The sequence below is a fragment of the Melospiza georgiana genome, chromosome 7, assembly GCF_028018845.1.
Source record: "Melospiza georgiana isolate bMelGeo1 chromosome 7, bMelGeo1.pri, whole genome shotgun sequence".
In the NCBI taxonomy this organism is placed as follows: domain Eukaryota; kingdom Metazoa; phylum Chordata; class Aves; order Passeriformes; family Passerellidae; genus Melospiza; species Melospiza georgiana.
Window position 1 is genome coordinate 14,426,586 of NC_080436.1, and position 24,402 is coordinate 14,450,987.

The following is a 24,402-nucleotide window of genomic DNA, read 5'->3' on the forward strand; positions in this document are numbered from 1 at the left end:
TTTCCACAAATAAAATATGCACCTTCTAAAATTTTCTTTCAAATTCCTTCACTCCCTTAAAATTCTGTGGCAACCTATCACTAGCCTATAATGTTCTCTTAAAGTAAAACTGGAAGAAGTTCTTCAATCTGCTGTTCATGGCAAACAATGCAGTACAGGATTGCTTCAGAGAATTCTCTGAACTCTTCTTCTCAAAGTAGTATGGAAATTCCCCCCCAGGGAACACCACACACTGCATTTATACCCTGAAGCATCAAGAAGCTATGTATGAAAGCTCTTAAGTAGTTCAAAATCTTCATTACATCCTAGCTGATTTAACTTCACACTTGATACAAGTGTAAAGGTATTGTCATGATTAGCAGTATTGTAGATTACTCTTAAAGAATTAAATATTTCAACTGGCCACTCAACTTAGACTACAAGCAAAAAAACTAACATCAGATATCTGAGCACCTCAGCCAATAGTGAACCCCAGTGAGGCACAGTGATTGCATTACACCAAATTCTGCTAAATACACAGTAGGTTATCTCCTGGATGAATAAAGTAAAAAGGCAGCCATTTTCCTTTAGATTGCTCTGTAGACAGAAAACAGCAAAGGTACAGGCAGGAAAAGTATTATCTTGATCTGCTTACAAAAGCAGAAGGCATTACTGTCACTTTTACTGCATTTAATACTTATTTTTAGAACATAATTCCTCTCTCTCCTGTTAAATCATAAAACTGCTTCCAAAAGGCAGTGGAAATTAAGGGAGAAAAAGTAATAAATTATGAGATTATGACTCAAACATTTTATTACTGAGTCTGGGCAATTCATTTCAAGTTACTTCTACAAGATATTCAATGGTACATCTTATTGAAATTCTAACCAGAAGACTGCTTTTACAATTACGTTTTTTTCTTTCAAAGATTCACAAAATTATAGTTTGATCCTCCCTCAGTACAAATGGAGTTTGACCTGCAATTATTTAATATTTTCAATAGTCTCAGTTCTTTCCCTTGAAAATTTGCCTTCCCCATTTTTAAGCTTAGTTGATCTGCCTAATGATGGATTTAACAAAGCAAGATATATAAATCTAGTCATGAAAACCTGTTTCTTAATGGAGACAAAGCACCTGGAAACAAAAAACATTTCTGGATATGCTAAAATATTTCCAATTCTGCTTAAACAAAAGCAATATCATTGCCCCTTGAATATTTTAAAGGGATTAATTTTTCCCCAGAGCATTGCAGCTTCTGGTATCAGTACAGCTTCCACAGAGAACAGAACTGGGAGCAACTTGAGTGTGTTTAGAAATTTTGGACACAGTTTATCTTGAAGGTGAACCTCAGATTTCCCAAAAATCTGGGAAAGCTACTGCAGGTTTTGCTTGCCTTGTTGAGTGAAACCCTAAGCTACAGCTATCAGAGTTCTAGGAATAAACCTTTCCATCCATTGCTGTCATCTTAAACCACAGAGTTTATGCTCACACTAACAGAAGTGGTATTTGAAAATCAAAATCCGTCAAGTTGTGACCACCACAGCTCACCTCAGTCATAAATTAGTAGCTGTTTTGTATTTACACACAGCAAAAGGAAAGCAGCTTCCAAGTGTGAAGCCTGGTTTCAGAAGCTGTCAGTAGCAAGAGATGCTGAAAAAGTCACTACCAGAAGAGAGGAAGAGTTGCTTCTTTAGAAAGAGACCTACTGGATTGCTTGCCTAAGGGCAAAGGTCAGGGCTGAAATAAACACAGAATTACTACTGTGCCTTTATTTCCTGACACTTATATCTACATAGACTCCAAGGCCAGAGCTCAGGGTCTCCTCATCCAGGGATCTAAATAAATTAGATGGAAATTCTTGCTAAAAGGCTTACCTGACTAATCTCCCAGGCAGTGTAAGGGCCTTCCCATTCACGTGTATTGCATGCAACTACAGATGCTCATTAATAGAAGACATTTGTCTTTGTCTGTTGTCAGAGAAAGAACTGGATATCCACACTGAGTGTGCCAGAATTTGAGTCAAAATGTGTCAGTCACCTCAAGTCTGCAGACATCAGTTATCCCAAACTTGAGCTACTCCTTCAGCAGCAGAGTATAAAATTCCTTGACCCTAATTGTCAAACAGACAAGAGGGCTAGAGCTGCAAGGGAACCTAAGCCCTGTTTTAATAAAGTTTCAGAATTGTCTTTAAGTGGACAATTTTGCATCTTGTCAAGCCTCTGAAGGGGACAACACCAGAGAACCTGACATCCAGAACATCATGCCCCTGCTCTCACACACTGCTTTAGTCAATATGTTAGACTTCAGCCTTTTACAAGGAAAACTACTCCTATCTTTAATTTTGCCATAATTAATGATTTGGCATATTGAAGACTGCAGATTAGCTTGAGGGAAGGAAACACTCTGTGAAAGCTTTTGTTGCCACTCTAAATCAGCAAACTGATTAGGCAAAAAAAAAAAAATGGTGGGAACGATTCAACAACTCAAACCACATGCCCTGTTTGGGACTTTTTTGTTCTGCATTAAATAAGCTTAATTAGGCCAGTGTCATTACTGAAGTCTGACTGCTTCTTTTCTAGTCAGTGTAAAGAACAATCTTGCTCTTCGTATACTTTTTGACACACTAAAGTGTTTTAGCTAAAGCAGCAACCCTAAATATTAATGGAATAAATTGACACAACTTAAGCCTTTGAAACCATTTATCCTTATCTCATACCCAAGCACCTCTTAATGGAAGTCAAAGGCAGTAGAGTTTAAAAAAAAACCTGAAAAACTGTTATGTTCACACCAGGCATTCAGTGAGATTTCACACAATCACACCTGCACATGTGAGGTAATTAATGCTGCTACTCTCTGTACTCAGATGTATTCAGTGGTGGTTCATTCTGCCTCCCTCCAACAACCTTAGAGCTGCAGTGCTGGGCAGAGTGCCTTGTTTACATGGGCTAAGAGCTGCCAAAACATCGCTGCCCAAAAGAGCAGCACAGACAACACTTGGATGCAGTCATGAGGGGCAGCCAGCTTTACTTCCAGATGTTTACTGCCAACAGCTTGGGCTTATAGAAAAGAAATCAAACTATCAAAAGCCCCCTAAATAAACAACCTACCACTGTATTGATATTAAATCAACTTAGAAGTACACAGCTAGGTTGTTCAAAAAAGGATTTGTTTTACAGTCCCGCATCAGGCACACATTTTTCTGCATTATCTCTCAACATAGCAGAACAGGTAGTTTCCTTACCTATTTCTAAAACAAGAATAGTTTTGTGAAGATTAGGACTGAGGAAAAAATTCCCTTTCAAGCTCCGACTCCGCATTCATACTCTCCTCTAATATTTAGCTAACAAGAATGAAACAGGTATCAGAAGTTTAAATAGCTTTGCTATAGCTATAAGAGGAAACTAATTTCACATTTACATGGGGAAAATGGTTTCAGTACAGTGCAAATTTTCTTACCTGCAAACCCCACAGAATACGCCATGTTCAGCTCATGTAGAATTTCCACAGGGAAAGAGTATTTGTTGGATGTTAGTACAGCAAGTAACCTCACTGCCCCAGCTAATCTATGGACATCCTCTCCTTTCTAATCCGCAGAAACCTAACCTTAGAACTACTCATTACCAGGGAGAAGAGAACAAATCCCCTTAACCCTTTTCTAGCATAAAAAAACTACTTTACATCGTCTCTCACCTAAATAGCTTCTTATTCTCATCAATTTTCCCAGTCAATAGGGTGCTCATCACTTGGGGTCTGTCTGCAGCTACTGTGCCTGTGATTGCAGTGAGAATCTGCAACACCAGTGTTGATCTTCTGTGGCTGGTTACAGGATTTCTGCTGCAGCACAGGAAATACTTGGCTTTCCATTAAAGAGGAAAAAAAAGAGAAAAAAGTAATTACCCTGAAGCAATCCAGCTGGAAAGGTCCTGCAGGTTAACTCATTTCTTTGTTAGTTACAGCAAGGCACAAATCAAAGCTGCTCTGCACTGATTTCCTAGCACATCCCAGCCCCGATCGGCTGTAAAGTGGAATCTGTGTCAGAAGCACATTTAATCCAGGGATTCTCTTCAGCTAATAACTGAGCTATATATCAGAAGGACCAAAAATAATCCAGCCCAGACTGTCTGCCTCCCTAATTCAGCCAAGCTCAATTCATATGTGATACCACTACTTTTTCTAGGAGATTGAGTGTATACATACATACATACCTCTCTCTGTGTTTATACATGTAAAGGCAGATGTATCCTTTGGGTTTTGTAGTTCTCAGCTTTGCACCATTCACAGCCAATGAAGTTACACCATTTAAGCTACTACATATTCGTAGCTACGCCTTGTTCTTGAAAAGCAGAAATAATACAAAAGAATTTCCCATTTCTAGTTACATTTTTGGTTTAAGGCACAAAATCAATCTGGGACTTCATATGAAACAAAATGTAATATTAAAATCCTTTCTTCTGAAATATCCAAATACAACAAATGCTAATTCAAAGCAGTTATAGGGGGAAAAAACATTCCCAAATCTGTTTTTCATGGTTACGACTCCCACAAAAGGCAAAACAAATCCTGAATTCAGATCTCCTGCAGATGAAAATTGCCATTGCTTTACTCAGCTGTTCAGCATAGCCCCATTTTAAAGGGCAGTTCTGTTCCTACAGGCTTCAGTTAATTTTTTTTTACAAGAGATGCTTGCATGGAAAGGCTGCATCTAGTGCAAGATGAAGTGTTTGAATTCTGCCTTGTCCTTCATTATGCTCTTCACCTCTAGTTGTGTCTTCTCCCCTTTTCAAGTTAGCTTTTTATAGCTTCCCTTTTATTCATATTATTGCTTATCTCTCCTTCAATTATTCAGTATAATTTAAAAAATAAGATTAAGCCAACACTAAGTTTTGTAAACATTAAGTCCTCTCTCTATATTTTCTCATCACTATAGTTGCAATTTAACAGTAGTTTTAAATATCATCATTCCAGAATTACTCTTTCCCCATCTCTGATAAAACTAGAAATAATTTTGAAAATACCAATTACTTTTACTTTAGTATGAAAACTGCTACTGTTGTTCAACACAACAGTATTTTGGCATACGGGTTCTTTCCATTTAGATGCCAATATACAAGCCGTGACCACTATTTCAAAATATGATAAGCATTATCTATGGAGTCTAACATAACTTAAGCTACTATAACATTCTGTAATCTACATTTCCCCTCAGTTTTCTTTTTTTTTGAGTCAGTCCTGGCACCTACAGTACTCCAGTTACCCACCAGTGTTATTGGTATAAATGAAGTTAGCCCTAAACCACAGAACACACACACACTCACAGATTCCCTTCCCCAGGGAAATGCCTTCTCTGCAGCCTCCGAGGTGCAGTGCTCCAGCAGGTGTGATCAGGATCATGCTAAGGGACTGCAGGGAAACACCTTGTAATTAGTGCCAGGAGAGACAGCCCAGTGTGTCCTGCTCCGAGTGGGAAGCATGGAAGCGCTGAAGCTCTGCCTCAGAGGCAGCTCTGGCTTGGCACAGGCAGAACCAGGAGCCACAGCAGAGTTCCAAACCCACTGGAGCAGCCACCCCAACACAGCCTGCGGGGTGAACTGCCCAGGAGCTTCCTGCAGTGGGAAGAGCTTGGCATTGGTGCCAGGAGTTCGCTTCTGAGGCAACAGCTCTGCATGCCAAGCCCTCCTTCCCAGGAAGGGACTGGACATCACCTGCTGCTGAGGAGGGGAGTGAGAGAGGAGCCTGGTGTTAACCAAGGCCAACCCAGCACATCTGTGTAAGAGCACCCTTCTTCATCAGCCCACAAGGGCTGACAGAGAGAGCATCTGTCCTCAGGGTAAGCAAACTGAACACTGCACAGCATTTCATTCAGTGCCAAAATCTGAAGTGGTCAGTGCCTTTTATTTATTTCATAAACAGAAAGAATGGTAAATGCCTGTATATTTACAATTCTAGTAAATAGGGAAGTCCATAACAGTGTGATTATTTCACAACAGCACATGAATACTGCATTCAGCAATGCTGTTCAACACAGATACCTCAAAACCGTTATTGCCAAACACACTACAGGTACCCATTATAAATACTAACATATTTCTATTTTCTTAAATAAACAAACATACAGCTTAATTCAGGAAGACCAAATGGTTCTGTGGTGCAATTCATTCCCTTTAAACATTTCTGCTGACAGACCAGGAATAATAAAAACAAACCCACTGCTTTGGAAGCCATGCGGTCCAGACTCTCACGTGTTCTATGTAGATGCCATGCCTTTGTGCAGCACGGTTAATTTAAAAGGAGTAAATTATCTTTCTGTTAGAACAGGAAAGTATTTCTTCTTGGTAGGTACTTGACAAACCAAGTCTTTAACTTCACCACTTCACAGAAAGCTGGCTGCAGTCTTGATTCAGTTGAATCTTAGAACTGAGAGTTCAGAAGAAATAACTGAATATTTTCATCTGTAGCAGCAAAACCATAACCAAGTAATTTCTAAGGGCCATTTCAGGAAAGTGGTTATTAGTGAAGTTCCACTGAGCAAATTGTCCCACAGAGGCAGGTTGTAAATGATGGTCTAGGTAAGCTTTTCATGTTGAATCTGGTAGTAACATGCCTGAATTAAAACAAAGTTCAGATTAGCACAATTGCCAGTTCACAGCAAAGCATCACACACAAAAAGGTTGATTTTTTTCCCTGTGCAAGAAAACGGAGGACAAGGCTCTCTACAAGCAGCGATGCTACAGTGGCACTCAACACATGAGAACCTTCTGATACAAGAGCTAGCAAAATGAGCAACAGGAGACTAAGTTACAAATTGTATTCAACACCTAATCAAGCAAGATAGCATGATTTGGGACTCCATACTTTCACAGCTCCCACTACGCCTAGATGAAAGTATATTTTTGGTTACAAGTCTCTCTTTGCCCTTTGACAGAGGGACTCATAAATAGAAAATATTTTTACAGGACAAGGATGCAGGGATGAAGCATTTCAAAAGCACTCAGAGTGAAAAGCAAAGGTTTCCATCACCCTGACTGCATGTTGAGAGTTATTCACTTCTTAATGATGGCTCAAATATGCACTGGGTCAGGTCAGCCAGGATCAGAAACTTAATATAATGTCTCAGACAACATTTGCACTCATGGCAAGTTAGATTCTACTTTGGCTTCCACCATGTAGGTTCCTTAGTAAATTTCAACCAATGCAAACCTTCCTTTTTTGCAACATTATGAAACTAATAGGTCTTCAAAAAAATCCTCTGGAACTCAACTTTTTTGAGTTTGCACAGACAGAAAATACAATCATGATAACCTAACACTTCAGTTTAAGATTTTTCCTTAAATTTGAGATTAACAGCCTCCCTCCAAAACAACACCACTAACAGGCTCCACACTGCTGACTTGTCCCAAGATCCACGTGACAAACCGTTTTGAGGTACCAAAACAATGTATTTCTATTATGAATGTCTTAGTGTATAAGAGGATATTCTTCCAAACACATACTCTTCCTTTTCCCATACTTAAAAAGATAAGAATACTTAATAAAATGTGGAGAGTGACAGTGTGGGGTTTTTTCCCCCTAAAACTGCATTCTTGGAAAGTCTTGATGTAATGTTAGACTTAAACTTTAATGGAATGGCTAATCTCCAAAGAAGCACTTCATTTCAGTTTTTATAGGGAGAGTAAGGCTTGTTAAGTTGCAGGGGAATGACAAGTGAGCATTTAGAACATTCCAACAGTAACCAATATTACCTTTGAGCAATCCACATTTGCACATTACACCATTTTTCTTAGAGGTACCTGCAATTAGGAGGTTAGCCAAAACTTTACATTAAATTTCCTTGCCTATCCTAGTAAAAAATTTCAATTAAAGTCAAAGAAGTTATAGCCTAATGTTCATATAATTGTCCTAAGCTGATCTTCATTGCTAAAAGCTGTTTATTTCCAAAGAAAATCTTTAGTAACTCTGAATAATTTTCATACCTTCAAGGTAGTGAACATGATGCCTTGCTCCCCATGCTGGAGATAGGGATCCATCAGGTCCTCGATTAAGTGCACCTCAGACCCCAAATTCCTTATCCTGCCACATGTGAGAGTGGGAAAGTGAACATGAGAACACAAGTTGCCAGTATAATGTTTCTTAATTCTGAATTCAGGGCTTTTTCACAATAAAGACTGTTCAAGACTTTTTCAGACCAAAGCAAACAGTCAAATTGGAGAATTTGTAGTTACAAAAAGCCAGTAAGTAATCCCATAACAAGCAGCAGGAGTGTTTAACACAGAAGTCCCTGTCCTGCCTATGCTCACTTATGACTGATGCCACCCTTGGTGCCTACCTGGCTCGTAGCACCACATAGAGAAAAACAGGAAATAAGTCATCCATGGACCACAGAAAATCTTCCTGAAGGGTCTCAAGTACACTCTGGGAGATCTCTTCAAAAGTCTGCTGGATCACCTTCAGCTTGTCAGCTGGGGTAAATGTGGTACTGTTTGGAGAGCAAAAGCAAACCAGGATAACAGTAAGCAGTGAGGGATCTGCATCTAAATTAGGAAGGGTTTGCTGGCCACCATGGCCCTCCCCATGCCCATGGAGGTCAGTCAGACATTGACACTGCAGCAGCCAGGGCTGCCAAGGCTGCACAGGACCCAGGTTACAAGCACCACAGCAAGGCACACTACTGCAAGGCAGACTCTTGTCACACTTTTATGGTGTTTTAATATAGTAGTAAAAGGGGAAAAATTCCTTTCTAAAATATTCCTAATTTCTTAAATTCTTGCACAACAGACACAGAAAAGCCTCCCATGCTCAGGTGACTTGACCACAGCTGTTTGGAAATGCACATGTGTATTTGACAGACATCCTTATGCCCTTGATTCTAAATGGTGCCCTACAGACACCTTTCAGTCGTGTTCATGAAGCAACACTTCATTCCCCAGCAGGAGAATTTGCATCTTTACTCAGAACTGGAAAATGTCTTAGTGACTTCTCTTACAAAGGTGAACAAAAAAGAGTGACATGTAAAGGATCCCAGTCAAGTCAACCAGATACTACTGTGGCAGGGACAGTGAAACACTGAAAGACAAATTACAAAGAATTACCTGATTTGCTGTAAACATTCAACAGCAGAGGCAAAGCAGGCATCTTTTGTGTTTGATGATACCTGTGTAATCATGGTAAGATTTATCAGGCAGGTTCAGTACCCCCACTGTTCAGTGTTGAGCCTCTTTCAACAAGATAATGATTAAGAATGTAAACTATACATTTTTTCTAAGCAGAAAGTATATAATGATATAACTCTCTTAATTAAGCAGCTTGAAAATCTCTATGCTAGACATTCATTCTCACACTTTCATAACTGGAGACCAAACAAAGGTCTCTTGATTTCATTGCCAAGTCTGTCAGTGAGTGACAAAGCTGGCCTGATGGCCACTGTAAGAAATCACAGAATGGCTGGGGCTGGAGGGGACCTCGGCAGATTGAGTCCAGTGTCCCTGCTAAGTCATTACTATAGTATTTAAATAGTAGGCAAACTTAAGGGAAATATAATAACATGGCATATCTTAAGCAAAGAGCCTGGCCAAAAATTCTTTGATCACTTTGATGATTTCAGTTTCTTGAAAGAACCACTGGGCAAAACACATAAACAAGGCCCAATGAACATACCTTTCTACTCTCTCCAAGGATGGACACAGTTCCTGGCCAAAACTTCCTGCAAGAAACATAGTCCACTGAGAAAACATAATCTTAACGTATTTTTCGCATTACAGGAATGAAGTCATCGTGTTCTGAGACACAGCAGCCCTTCCTCCAGGATCAGCTACACCTCACACAGGTACCCAGGAAACTGTAATTTGAAATGTCTCTGATTTTGGAGCAACATCAATGTTTACCTCGTTCCCATCCCTTCCACTTCCCTGTTTTGGAAGAGGGAAGGTCTGATTCACTCTCAACCCTTCTAATTAGCTTGAAGACATGTCTAGATGCATTTAAATCAGAGAAAATACTTTAGAAAGCTGGGGCTTTGTTTTAGTTGCTTTACTTAATGACATGCCATAACCTGTTGCAGTTTCTGTTTTGCTGTACTCACGCTTGCACTCCCAGGAAGCTGAGAAGAGCCAGATCAGTCTGTTTGTTTAGGCGCAAGACGCATTCCCAGTAAATGTCCTCCTCACGCTCGTTGTCCAAGGCATAGAGCATAAACAGAGGGGGATAGAGGCGTGGCAGTAACACAGGGAGCAGCAAGCCAAAGCTGGTTACCACGTAGCTGCAACAAAAAACCAGAAGGGATGGTTTGCAAAGGAAGACATAAAAAACCTAGTTATCTATAAAAATTGAATGAAAATCATTGGAACAAATCTTTCATGTATCATGAGCCTATTCTATGAGGGATAAGAGTAAAGAAATAAGTACAAATCCATCAAATAGCAACTCTGATAAGATTATAAATTACCTCCAGTGCTCTTATCCAAAATGCTTTTCTGAAGCCCAGGCTCAAGCCTTAACCTGCTTACCCATAACAGACAAAAGCAAGTTTTGTTTTAAGTAAAGAACCACTGCACGGACAAGCGTGAAATGCTTATTACAACCATAACATGGAAGTTTGCTTATCAGAATTTGTCATCACAACCCAAGGGGAAGATAAACCACTGCTTAGATCCATCAGTTGAATATTGTTTATCTTTCTTCCCCCAAAGAAGAAAAAAAATGCAACAAATGCTTTGTTTTTCCTTTATGTACCCTGGCTCAGGAGATTCCGATCTGGAATCAGATTTCCCACTGCAAAATGATCGCCTTCCTTTTGACTCCGTCGTCAGAAATGGAATTGTGCTGCCCTCTTCCGGGAGATCAGGAAACAAGAACCTAAAAGGCAAAACACATAAACGCATTTGAGGTCACATCTACACGTTTCCACAGATCTCAGCACTAAGGCAAGACAGGAGAAAAAAAAGACAGCAAAAATAATATATGGTGGGCTAAGACAGCATAGGTAACACACAGAGTACCAGCTCCCTGGAGGAAAACTTAGGAATGCCAACCCCTCCCTTGACAAGGACACCTTTCCTACATTAACATCACTTTCCTCCAGACAAGGCTTCTAACTGTTAGTAATTTGGAGTATTTCTGCTTTCAGATTGGCAGGACACATTCTCAAGAAGCTAAGCCAGCTCTTCAGAGGAAGATTGTTCATCCATTGGTAAGAACTTTATGGAATACCCTGGGATTCCTTATCCTCACTAGTGTTCTATACCCTTTGAACACTGTCTTTGCACAGCACTGATATCCACAGACACAGACACTGCTTACAGCCACATTTTGAAATACAATGAAGGATGTAACACACTAGTTTAATTTTTCCATTTTTGACAAAATATTCAAGACTCCTTAAAAAGATAGGAAAATACAAACAACCCCCAAAATTAAGTTACAATGCCAGCACCTTTGAACTGTACAACACTAGACAGCTTCAGGACTTGGGGCAGCTTTCATGAATTCAGCAGCAGTTTGACTTGGAAATGAGTCTCATTACCTGACCAGCTGGAAGATGCGTTTGAGGTAGGACTTGATCTCCCTTACAGCCTCCTGCAGCAGTCGACGATTGGCTCCTACACCAACATAGGTCATTCTGTAGACAGCCACCAGCGTTTCCACCAGCTTGCCCAAGGGATGCAGAGGAGTATCACAAGCCTGAGACAGTGTATATTAATTGGCCAGTCAGATAGGTCAATGGCAAACAAGTTTAAAAAAATGGAATCCAAGACAGATGGGTGAAAGATCCAACAACAGGCTTACAAGAAAATATTACAAGTATCTAAAAAATGAGCTATATTTAACAAATTGCCATTTGAATTATAAAATTTCTGTGTCAGCTAAACACAATTTATAGGAGTCAAGACAGTACAAGAACTTGCGCTACTACTTGGACTAGTCATCTGCTCAGTACTCTTAAAATCGACATGCAAAAATTAGCAAGTATTTCAAGATGCTTTGCTGGGATCCAACATTAAAGAATGAAAACAGTAACTGAACAGAAAGTGACTTTAAGAGAGCATTCATTAGGTATTCAATTATTTTAGTCTTAGTTGTGGACTTCAATATAATAAGTGATGAGCAAACATGAACTATGGATTACAAGAGTGCAAATATGGAAGTAATTAGGAAAGCTATTACAAAGTGAGCTTGTCATGCCTTATTATGTGAGCATTTCAGTCACAATACCTTTATCAAATATTTTTTTATATTTTCATATTTTTCCAGGGTGAAGGCACCAATGTGTTGTGGAATGAACTCCAAGCTTTCCAGTGTCTGAGTATGTGAGCGGCTCAGTAATTCTGGGCTGCAGTTTAAAAAGACAGACATTGTACAGGTTGAGACACACAATGGGGAAAAACCCCTGACATTAACAACTCAACTAGTAATAACCATCAGCATGTCCCTGAAGGGTTTGTAGTGCAGAACAGTAAGGTTATGATTTCGTTTGGGATTTGCTGCTGTTTTAACTAAAACTTTACAGCCAGTTTCAAGTGTAGAGCTGAGTGCAATTGCAGTTTCTCTCTCCATCCTCTCTTGCTTGGTGACACATTCTCTAGGAGCCTACCTGTCTTTGTGCTGCCGTCGGTTGGTGGTCAGAGCCACCGCAATGTTGTCCCAAGCCTTCCATCTGTCCCCCTGGCCAGGGCTCTCACAGCCAAGCTGGTTCCAGCATTCTTCAAATACTGCCTTCCATTTCTCATCAGGGGACACTGCCAGGATCCCAAGTTTCCGCCTAATAAAATGACCAGTGGGTCTGTTAAAATCAAATAGCAATGAAACAACACATTCAGCTTGAAAACCACCCATGGCTAATGTCAATCTCATCTCTCACACTGTTTTACCAAAAGCTGAGAAACTTAACAGACTCTACTGTGAACCATGTTTTATCACTAAGAATAAAGTTAGAACCTACTACTAATACCTACATTAGAGGACAGCTATGAACCTTGTTAGTTTTACTCTTTCTTGCAGCCTTCCAGGAAATGGTACAACAAAGGTCTGGTGCTTATCTTTATCACTGGTATCCATTCAGAAGTCTCAGGACACATTTGTATAGCAAGGACACAGCATAAGTAAGTCCCAAGTATCTTTCTGTCCTGGAGTGTACAAGTAGCACAGCTACCCACATAAATACCAAGGATGGCTACACAGCTTCTAACCCTAAAGTAGCAGCTACAGATAATGCTGCAGGGCATGTTAGGGATGTGCTGATAGAGAGCAAAACCAGCTCAGGCATCCTTTCACTGCCAGACAAAGCTCAGAGATCATCTGTAGCCAGAAGAAAACCAAGAGCTCTTTGCACGTATAAAGATATTTCAGACATATAATGAATTTACGGCTTTGAAAAGCTTTCTCAAAACAAGTAAGTGCTGTCAGGGTTAACAGGTCTATCTTGAATTAAATGAAGTGTCAGAAATTGTCAAACCTCTCATTAATATTTCTTCCAGCATATTTGAGATGAGAACTAGCAACACAGGTAATTTCCCCATGCTGCCAGTTTCACAAAGCAGAAAAAGTAGGCTCTAAGCCTTTTCAGAAATTATACCAGAAGATTTTCAACTTGAAGACAGTCAGAAGAGGATAGATGAAACCCTTATTTCACAAGCAATCCTCAAAAATACGTATATACATTTATTCATAGACTCCCTACTGGGGTAAAAAGCAGACAACTGTAAAGGCTGCAAGTGTTCAGTTCAGCAGGGAGGCCCTGCTTAACTTGCATGCTGTTGTAGGTGTCAGCACTGTCAAAAGAAATTACCAGTGAAAGCTTCAGGAAGCCAACTGACAAGTAATCTATGTAAAAATATTAGAGCTGTGTTTCCCATTTTAATCTGAAATTTCAGAGCACGTTTCCAAGACACTGAATCCCATACAGCAATTGCTAAACCATTACATGGTGCTACCACATACCAACATCTCACCATCAACTCTTTACTGTGCTTTCTTTTACTCAAAGATATATCAATTAGAACTTGAACATGTTTTGGGTTTTTTCCCCAGAAATAATTAAGCAAATGACCCCAAGGCATCTGCTATACAGAGGGGTTTGCAGATACTTTTCAAAGTGATCTTTGCCACGGTATTAAAATGCTTTTCTGCAAATCAGCAACTTTCTATTTTCTTACACACGGTTTGGAAGAAGTGGAGGATCTAGTCAGCTCTGTCCAAATATATCCCCACTGGCATTATTAAATGACACACTTAATTCATTAATTTGCTAACAAAGTAACTGGCAGAAGGCAGAGGTCTGTTATTAACTTAACAATTTAATGGAACTTAAGTCTTTCTCAGGAGCTCAGAAGTCAGCAGCAGCTGTGAACTCAGGTTCTATCAGTCAGCTCCAACACAAACAAAAAAAAATTAGACTGCTACAGCACAGTAGCAGCACATCAGCTGTCCTGTAATTTCATGCCATTATTTGCATATTCAAGTAGTAATTAAAGCAAGAATAACTGTAACAGTATGTTTATCTTATTTCTTTAGCAGCAAGAAAGAGGAAAATGTTTTCAAAACCTCACTGTTTCTTTGGAAGAAGTATTTTTGACCGGTCTTTGAGAAAAGACAATCTTTCTGTTCCTAAGTTATACTGAACCACATTTATTATTTAAAATAATAATTATTTATTATTCAACACTCACAGTGCTTTAGGCTTGTCCTTCTCATTCTCATACAAACTAGGTTTGAAGTAGGTTCCTGTGATTTTTATTCCAGATCCCCACTCTCCACTGAAGAGACCTTCAATATAATCTCCATTTGGCAAGGTCAGTGTTCCCTTAAGAAAAGATAATAAAATATTTAACTAAAATCCATTGGGAACCAAATGACAACCTTTTTATTTTCTTAGATGGTTAACAGTTTACAAGTGACAACTGCAATACAGACCTTTCCACTCAGAGTCCAGTTATCTGAAAATTCCCCCTCATAGACTGTATCATCCTCAGAAAGCAGAATTCCAGCCCCCTACAAAAAGAATCAAAGAACACAAAGCAGTAATTATAACAGAAGGGCAGACCACAGATGTAAAGATGCACTTTAGAAAACCTGTTTTTAATTCTTAGGAAATAGTAATTTCTAAGCTCTTTCTGAAGTAGTCCTAGGTTAGAGCAGGGACAATAAAGGCAATTCTAAAAGCATGGGCAATAGAAGATTTGAAGAACAGAAAGTTTCCACAGCCTAACACACACTCATCTGCCTCAGAAAGCTGCCACACTTAGAGGAGAAGTCCCTAAGCCCAGGGTCTGGTGTTCAACTCACCATCATTTTGTTGCTGCTGAAGGCTCCTTCGTAATACAGTCCAAACTGAGTAACCACAACACCATTGCCTTGGCAAACATCATCTTGCCACATTCCCATATACTTTTCTCCTCTGAAGAAAAATGAAGTGGGAAAAACAGAGCCTAAATAGTACATCTCTAGTCTTTCTTTGGCTTTACAGCCACAATGACCATTAAAGAAATCATCAGAAGAGAGTCACAGAGCACTTGCTTTGGGTCTGTCAGTTGAGGGTCACCAGACTATTTTTGGTACAAATCAATTAGAGTGAACTTTCTTTCCCAATTCACATTCCAAATTGGCCACATCCAAGCAAGCTGATGAGCTGGAACAGTGCTGCAGCCCTGTTAAGCCCACTGCATGCCCCAAGGAACTTGAGCAGCTTGCTTTGCCAAAGTTTTTATTTCTTTTACCTAAAGTCTGATGGCTCAAACTGAAGAGAATAAAAAAATCAAAAGAAACCAAGCTGTTCTTCTTGGGGAATAGGAGGGAGACCTAGAAAGTCATACATGACATTTTTGAAATATTAAGAGTACAAATATTGTGAAGAAACACATCATATTGTGCCAAGTTTCTATATAACAGCCTAACAAAGGTCACAAAATAAAAAAAAAATATTATACAATTAAAGATTGCTTACAAATAAACATCAGCCTCTTTCAGACTATTTAAAATACTTTTTTTTTCTTTATATAAGTGCATAGATGTCAGGCTAGAGTTGTTTGAAACTTAGTGCAAGTCTCAAATATTTCCAAACAACCTATTTTTCCAGTTCTGGAAGAGAATGTGACATTTCCCCCATGCAATTAATAAAATATTAACTTCTCAAGGCCTTTTTTTCTGCTTTTAGAGAGAAACTAGTAATTGATTTGATACAATTCTGCTTGTTACCAAGCATTTTCCTTGAAATGTACCCAGGAAAAACTATGTTTATAGTAAAGAGAGTAAGTCCAACCATTAAACTAAGCTCAGGGATGTTTCCCAGCTGACTGGCCCCATAGGGTGGCAGGAAGCTTCTCTGATGATTCATCCTGCCAGCTACAGAGGCCTCTGCTGGGTGAAGGGCCCTTGGAGAGATTCTGCACACTCAGTTACTGGGATGGAAACTCAAAGTCCCACTTGTTCAAATAACTGTTTTGCAAAAATGACAGCAGGCAATAGTGTCTGCAGCTATTCCTTTTTAGTCTGGGCTGCAGAATAAGTGCAGAAAACAAATCCTGAGGACACAAAGACACACAGATTACCTCCCCAACACCAGAAGCAAAACTACATCAGGGCAGCTCACTCATGTTTGAGTAGAGCTGGAGTGAAAATCAAATGCCACACTCCTCCTTCACCATGAATTAACATTGCATTTACAAATTCTGGAGGTGAGAGGATTTGCAAGAAAAGCTGGTATCTCTTTGTCCCAGAAAGATAAATGACTAAAGAAAGTATGCAGACATGTCTTGGCACTACAGAGTAAGAACAACCACCAACCCTGAGCAAGACTAAGTGCAAAACCAACATGAGGAAATACCTAGAGATGTTACAACAGCTTTGTTTCAGACAAACATCTCCCCTTTACACTCCAGACTTTTGCCTGCTTGGCTTTTCAAGTGGGCATTCAGTTAACCAACAACAGTTCCTTGGGCATTCACCAAAAGCTCTTTCCAAAAAAACAACCATTAAATTGGTGACAGAAAGACAGATTATATTGATGTGTGCTCAGGGTTCATTTACTGCACGTATTTAGTGCAAGTCTGTCTCTGAGACTGTCATTTCAGTAATCTGCCCTGAGAGGAAGCATCTGCCCTCCACTGCACTGGAAGAATAAGCCAATGGAAAATCTGAGCATGAGTTGAAATTCATGAGCACCATTATCTGCCACTGAACAACCCAGTCTCATAGGTCTGAGATGAAAGAATACTCCTCACATGAATTCTTAACACTTTCAGCACATGCACCACACAACGCCTTAATAAAACACCATATTCAGAGCTAGTTTTCAGGCAGGAGTATGATAGAAAACAAGACAAAAACCCAGTGCAATCCCTCCACCACTCACTCCAGAAGCAGCACCAAAAAGCAGTTTCTAGACTCATTTCTTTATACCATCAACCCAGAAAGCCCAGCAATTAAGAAGAAAGAAAAAGACAGGCAGTATTCCTGGTAGTCACAAATCACATCCTTTCCTACTCTTTGCAATTGCATACCCAAGTTTTGAGGACTGTGGAAGCATTACCTTGTGATATCATCAAAAACTCCATAACCACTCTTCTTGTCCATTATCCACTGTCCAATGAACATACTGGGGGAAGAAGAGGTCAGCTTCCCACTGCGCAGCAGCCCGTGCCCGTGCCGCATGTTATCCTGGAAACACCCTTCATACACCTCACCCGTGGCATAGCTGCAACAGCAACACAGGAACCGCTCAGAGTCCTTCATCTGCTGCTCTCCTGGGGGGCTGCTTTGGGAGCTGCTGATTGATTCGTTTTGCTGGGTGCTTCCCCCAAACAGATAAGCCCTCTCTTTTTCCTTCTAGGAATTGCATTACAACCACACCAAACAGCAACTGCAGTTAAAGTATGTTTGGGATAAAAGTGATCCTTTAATACAAGTCTTTGGATGCTTTATTGTTTTAAAGCCACTCTCTGCCCAGCAAGCAAGGCCATTGGAGGTGATACTTATCTCTCAGAGCAAAGAATCCTCTCTTATTGCCAGGTGGCAGCAACATTAGAGCAGACATTAACAACTGACCACTGTACAAGTTGCATTGTGAGCAAAGCAGAAAATAAGCTACACTAACTACAACCACAAGTCTGCAACGCAGGAAAGCTACACACAGAGCCTTGGTCAGAGCATCAGCCCTGCTCTCCTGCAGCCATGCAGTGCCAACAACACAAGTGCCACAAGTTACCTGTACACTCCATGCCCACACATTTTGCCTTCCTTCCAGTATCCCACGTAATGGTCCTCTTTATTCAGTGCTTTGTTAGGCACTCTGTATTCCCCATACCTGCCAGGGCAGAGATGGAACACAAGCAGCTGTAACACCAGCACATTTCATTAACAGAGCAGACACACAAAACAGAGCAATTCTAAAATCAGAATGCTCTCTCTCATTTTTGTGCATCTTTAACTACAGCAGTCACAGATGATAGTTTTTATAAGAGAAAGTAAGAATTCAGCATCACTAGATGGTCAATTTAGTCCATACTGCTCTCTCCTGTTTGATTGTGACATTATAAATACTGCTCTCACAGCCACAATGCAGTGTTTTTCTCAGGCCATGAGTCTTTTCAAATCATAAGACTGCTTCTACCTTTATTATTTTCTTCAGCTCTTGATAATTCAAGTACACTCTATTCCAGGGAAAGATAAGGGCATGTAATGCTACAGAAAAGATTTTTTCAAAAGATGCTAGCTTCCAATAATGCTCAGTGACAAGGAATTATTCACAGTTTCAGTATGCCTGAAAAGAATGAGATACACAACTGTATTTATTGATTTTCATCTCCTGAGGAGATCAAAATCCAGTTCTGAAGGTTCTCCTCAGAACATGTCCTCCCAACATGACACTGCTGTTAACTGCTGGGACTATAACATGCATGCTGAAATACAAGTATACACATTTGATAATTTCAGCAATTACAGCTAAATACTAATCCATTTCTTTCTGGCTGGGACTTGTTTGCAGTATTTCCATCTCCAACAACCCTAAAATCTCCAGGATTAGTTACTTAGTTACGAATGACCAAAGCTCTAATCTTGTTTTATAGTTTGACATTACACCAATAGCTAAGAGGAATTTTAAAAAGCTGTCTGCGGTCAGACCCCATTTCAATTCCCCTCCAACCCAGTATTTTGAAAATACATCTCAAAGTCAACAAGACTTCTCACATATTTTTATCCTGCCCAATACAAGCATGTCTGCTCACAAGATGCAGATAAAAATGCCTTTGGAAATAAATTAATATCTCAGCCTCAACGGTGTTCTAAGCAGATTCTTGGCAATGCAGTCTACAGATTAATTCAAAGCTGTGTAATATATTGAGTTATTTTCAAGTGGTTTTATTTGTTTCAGACCTTCCATTCAGCCTACTTTCAGTCTCCTCTGTACTAGTTATCTTCATCATCAAGATCACATACTCTCATTAGTTTTCACCCAAACCCTGAAGTCTCAGTTCAAGATTTTGTCTCTTTTCTAAATTACTAAACGTTTGCTCTACCAGAAATATAGCAAAGAAAACACTAGAGAAGATGCATCACTATGTTGTAAGACAGGCCAGTAAGATTCACTGGAAAACCTTTAATTAAAAAGGTTTTGTTGTTTGCTCCTACAACAAAAAGTATTTCTTGCCTGGCTCCACAAGTAGTTAGGATATCTTACCCATCCTCCAGCCCTGTCCGGAAAGTCCCAGAGTACATTCGTCCATCTGCCCATTTTAGGATCCCTCTGGAAAATACAAACCCATGCAAATATGTAAGATAATCAGTTCATTTTGCACTTTAAAAATACCTTCTGTGAGTGAGCCTACTTATTGCTACAGCAACCACTTCATTTTGGTTTCAACAGCTCCATTCCAGTGCTTTTACCTTCCATGGGGTTTTCCTGAAAGCCACCTCCCATCATAAACAGCATCCTTGAATCGAGGGTCCTTGTAGAAGGTGTATTTGGCACTGCGAGAAATAGGAGGTTCCTGTCTTGGCACATTCCCACCAGCTCCATACAGGACCATGTCAGAAGTCCCTCTAAGGGCCTGATCCACTGCTTGGCTTATTGCCCTCAGCCACTTGGTCTGAAACAGAAAGTGGTTCATGACAGAATTTAGCCAGCAGCTGTCTTTGCACCAGCTCTCACCTTTACAGCAAGCACAATCATGCCACTGGCACTGCTCAGCACAGTGCTGTGCACTGCAACGCTGCTACACTCAGGCACCATGCACAGCCAGCCTGCACACTCAGCTGCAGAAAGACTTCATTACTGGGGAATACTCAGGAAAATCCTTCTCCAAGTTTGATTTCACAACGGGGGAAAAAGCCTCATCTGTATCACTGAAGCTGTTTTAAATTTGTAGAAATGCCCACCTTTTCCTGTGGTGTTGAAGAAACAAGAACAAATTGCTCTTCAGGTGTTGTAATCTTCAACCCATTCCTACAAAGGGAAAAAGTATTTTAATCTGTGAAATTCCATCCTGAAACCCCAAGATTTCTTAGAGCACTGATATTGTGCCTTCTCTTCCCTACCCCAGCTAGCATTCCCTTTAAGTTAGCAATAAAAAGAAGCAGCAGAAAGAAGACTTGCTTCCCTCTCGACCACCTTAATCTTTCTGATGTTTACACAACTTTTTTTAAGACACAGAAATACATTTTCTGAAACAAGAAAAAAGGGTAGATATGGCTGCAATCACTGCATTCCACTCCAAGTTCACAGTAATTGGTTACAAAACGCTCATCTTTTCTCCCAAAGATCAGACTGTTTCAGCACCACAAGCAGGAATACTCACACATTACCAGTCTCTTCTGAAAGAGCTTCTACCCACAGTGTGGACAAGGGGAAGATATGGTGTGTTGAGAACTGTAGGAAAGGAGAAGGGAAACATCACCAGTTACTGATCCATTAACCCAGCCCCACTTTTTTCCAAATGGTTTATTTTTTCCCCTTTGTTTGAGAACTAGCAAAAACTGAGCATTAGGGACTCTTTCCACCAACTTTGCTTCAAGCAACAGCCAACAGAAACCATGCCAGCCACAGGCCAATGCAATCAAATGTTAAAAAGACACATAATGTCAGATTTATTTTTACACTGGAAAAACTTCACTGTATGAAGAATATGTGGTGTTTGAAGCAGAGAAAAGGTTTTGTTGCTGGCTGCAAGCTGGCTCACCTGAGCATGTACCAGAGCATCATTGAAGAGGATGAACCAGTTCACAGAGAACCTTCCTGCATGCTGCAGGGACAGGGCCCGATTGCTGCTCTCGCAGATCAAACGCCGCTCCGGCTTCCGCAAGGAGTCCTGCAGGGAGGGCAACACAAAGTGACACAATCCCACTCCTCACTGACTGTGACTGAGGGCTGCTGCTTTAGTCTTTCACAGGAAAGCTTTCCAAACCTTTCCAAAGTAAAGAGCACTACAGCAACACCAGCTGGAAAACACTGGGACAGCAGCATCAGTAACGGACACAGGCACTAAGAGCAAGAGATTCAAGCTGCAGATGCACTGGCAATCATCACCATACCGTCATTTTCCCAGGAAAGGTCTTCCAGAAGCCAAGGGTGTATTCTGCTTCTTTCATTTTTCTGCTAAGATGGACAGCAAGGTTCTCATAACATGAACTAGAATCCTGCAGCTTCTGGTATTCTGGAGATGCCTGTAGGGCACAAGGTAAGGCAGAGCTGAGGGTGCTGCTGATCCCCTGTACCAACACCACCAACCAAGCTGCAACACAACTGCTCATTTTATTAAATCTGCACTAAGGGCATGACAGTTGGTCTGGGTAATAAGCAGAGCAGACAGTTATTTTTTTGGTCACATGTTCTGTTAGTGTCCTGATAGTTTTTAAAAATCACAAGAAGGTCCCTGAATGTTACAAGGAGAATGATTAATACACAATTACATGATCTACTTTCTTGCAGCTCAACAAGCTGTCCCAGAAGTAGTGCTCATAACTGCAGGAACAATACTCTAAATTACTAATTACAATATTGGGCTAAATGTACAAGTAGTTACTGTGCCTGTTTAGTCATCTTTTATTTCAAAACAAAGTAATTATACACATCTAAATGGGTGGTAAAAGTCTACCTAATATATATGTAGTGTTTTTTGTAGAGTATTACAGCCAAGGGTAGCTGCAATGATGCCAGATGAAACTGAAAAGCAACAGGCAAACATAAAAACAATGTATTTGCAATTAAGCACTCAGGCACACAAACAAGCTCTGGCAGAATAACAAGTTTCTACCTGTCATGTGATTTGTGCAAGTGGTGTAAGATTATGCAAATAAATCTACAAGATCTTCCCTGCAGCAAATACAAGTTTGAAGTAGCTCCTCTGAGGAATAAACTGGTTTTAATTACCTGGCATTTGCTTCACACAGTTACTTCCAAGCTATAAGTTTCATGTGTTTATTTATTGCACTATAGATAGAAAAACCATCCTACCACTTCAAAACACGTGGCAAGCTTTAGCAAAGTTCTGGCATAATTATGAAGTCGTCCAAATGGCATGAAAAACAGAGCATTCAAAACTTCTACTAGCTGGAGGTTTTCCTCATTCTTCTCAGACAGTTTCTGTAACAGCTCCTGGTTTTTACTCAAGAAGTCCCTAAATGATGAGACCATTGGGAAACAGAGGGATGAGAGAAGAAAAAAGACATTAAGACATCAGTGATGTGTTATGTAAATGAGCCCAGATTGCCCCTTTTTGAATTATCATAAACCCATAAAAATTGTAAGGGCAAGTGCACGCTGCTTATTCATCTATTTACAATTTAGTTTCAGGAAGTACAGCAGTAAAGATATGTAGCTAAAACTGCAATACAAGACTTGTTTTTTACTTCTAATTTCATATGCTCAGTCATCAAACTGGCTGAAGGAGGTTGACTATGTTGCTCACTTGGAGTGCAACCAATTGCCTTTTTCCTCTTTACCACTTGATGAGTAAAGAACAAACAGGTGAGAAAGACATCCCCATTGCTTTTAGAGTAGCAAGTTTCTAACACTATTGATTCATGCAAGAAGGTCTGAAAGAATCCTAACTTTGCTCTAGTGCACTTCCCTAAATATACTGAAACAATTTCTTCTCCCTCTGTTGTTCAAGGCAACTGAGCAGTTCTTCCCAGAACTACAGAAATTACATCCTTCCTCAGAGAAAGGCAGGAAATCTGTTCAATCCTCAGTCTGATTTCCAAGAGGGAGAACTAATCTAGTTCAGAGAAGAAGAGGGAAGACAATACATTAGCACACAAACCCAAAATTTCCTCATTAAAAGGAAAGCACATCTATTTTCCCCTCTCCTTTGCTGTAGGTGTGTGCTCACCAGTGCTGGCACACAGGACAGGTGCACTGAAACACATCCAGCTGGGAAACAGTTAAACCACAAGTTGCAAGAATCAGGTGAGGCTGAGAAAGCAGGTCCCAGGGACAGCAAAACAGATCAGAGTTCACAGCAGACTCCCTAAGAATGCTACACGATTAGTGAGATGCCATCTCACACAAACTACTGTGCCTTGTCCACGTCTGCTAGTGGTACTTAAGAACTCTGTTACTGAACAAGCCTTAGGAATAAAGTCTTCATTTGAGAGAAGACTGTTTTTCCTAATTTTAAATTTATGCCTCTGGACAGCTTGCTATTTTTAATTTTGAGATCCTCACATGGAGGTTTCTCTGTTGAAAAGCATCAAATAATAATAGACAACATTCATTACAGCTTGTCTACTCTTTTAGAGGACATCTCAAAAACCTGCCAACTATGGAGACTTCCATTGAAGCTGGGACCTTTTTTAAAGTCAGGACTACATCTAATGCATTCATGCTGCAGAACATCCATAAAAGATGGGCTGACACCATTAACCATTTACTTAAGACAGTACGCCTCAGGGAGGGAGTGGGGGGGAAATTCATCATTAGCATCAAAGATATTCTTAACTTTCCTTTGCAAGAAGCAGGACAAAACTTGCACACATCTCTTCCCTGAAGTGTTATTTACCTAATGAGACCCTGGTTGCAGGAGGAGAAGCTGTGACACCCAGCAGTGACAACTGAGGTGATGAATTCAGCACTGGGTGATTTCAGTATGAATTATAAACAAGCTTATACTTGAACTAAGATTTCCTTTAAGTCATCCTAAAAATCCTGACCAATGAAAAAAGATTCTCAGTATCTCTCAGCAGGGTGATTCTGTATATAGACTTTGGCACTGATCCTCAGAGGGCAGAATATTCTTCGTCCTAGGTACCAGCATTTCCAAGAACTTCCAGTACCGTAATTTATACTGCATTCAAAGCACTCCATAAACATTAACTGAATTAGTCCCAGTTACAGAATTTGTGAAGGAAAGGCAGCAATTTCACAGAGAAATTAAAAATTACCCTCAGTACAACTTCTTCAGAGCACTAGGGTGAGAGACCCAGCATAACTACTTTATTTCC

At 40.1% G+C, this 24,402-nt stretch overlaps 1 protein-coding gene across 3 annotated transcripts in view; it reads right to left on the bottom strand.

Moving 5' to 3' along the window:
* Positions 1–5,832: 5,832 nt before the first annotated feature.
* Positions 5,833–24,402, bottom strand: part of ALS2 (alsin Rho guanine nucleotide exchange factor ALS2) — a 36,848-nt gene continuing 18,278 nt past the window's right edge. For 2 of the 3 annotated variants that reach the window (XM_058027676.1, XM_058027677.1), the window contains exons 13-34: positions 22,415–22,577; positions 21,493–21,624; positions 21,141–21,269; positions 20,760–20,830; positions 20,341–20,407; positions 19,849–20,051; positions 19,643–19,708; positions 18,170–18,268; positions 17,495–17,659; positions 15,253–15,364; positions 14,881–14,958; positions 14,637–14,770; positions 12,563–12,751; positions 12,184–12,301; positions 11,495–11,652; positions 10,705–10,827; positions 10,055–10,231; positions 9,631–9,676; positions 9,066–9,127; positions 8,303–8,452; positions 7,950–8,046; positions 5,833–6,580 (exon numbers count right to left, since the gene is read on the bottom strand). In XM_058027676.1, the coding sequence (XP_057883659.1) occupies positions 6,542–6,580; positions 7,950–8,046; positions 8,303–8,452; positions 9,066–9,127; positions 9,631–9,676; positions 10,055–10,231; positions 10,705–10,827; positions 11,495–11,652; positions 12,184–12,301; positions 12,563–12,751; positions 14,637–14,770; positions 14,881–14,958; positions 15,253–15,364; positions 17,495–17,659; positions 18,170–18,268; positions 19,643–19,708; positions 19,849–20,051; positions 20,341–20,407; positions 20,760–20,830; positions 21,141–21,269; positions 21,493–21,624; positions 22,415–22,577 (2,578 nt within the window). In that variant the 3' untranslated portion in view covers positions 5,833–6,541. The remainder of the gene's footprint in view (positions 6,581–7,949; positions 8,047–8,302; positions 8,453–9,065; positions 9,128–9,630; positions 9,677–10,054; positions 10,232–10,704; positions 10,828–11,494; positions 11,653–12,183; positions 12,302–12,562; positions 12,752–14,636; positions 14,771–14,880; positions 14,959–15,252; positions 15,365–17,494; positions 17,660–18,169; positions 18,269–19,642; positions 19,709–19,848; positions 20,052–20,340; positions 20,408–20,759; positions 20,831–21,140; positions 21,270–21,492; positions 21,625–22,414; positions 22,578–24,402) is intronic. The other variant, XM_058027678.1, reaches the window with a different exon arrangement.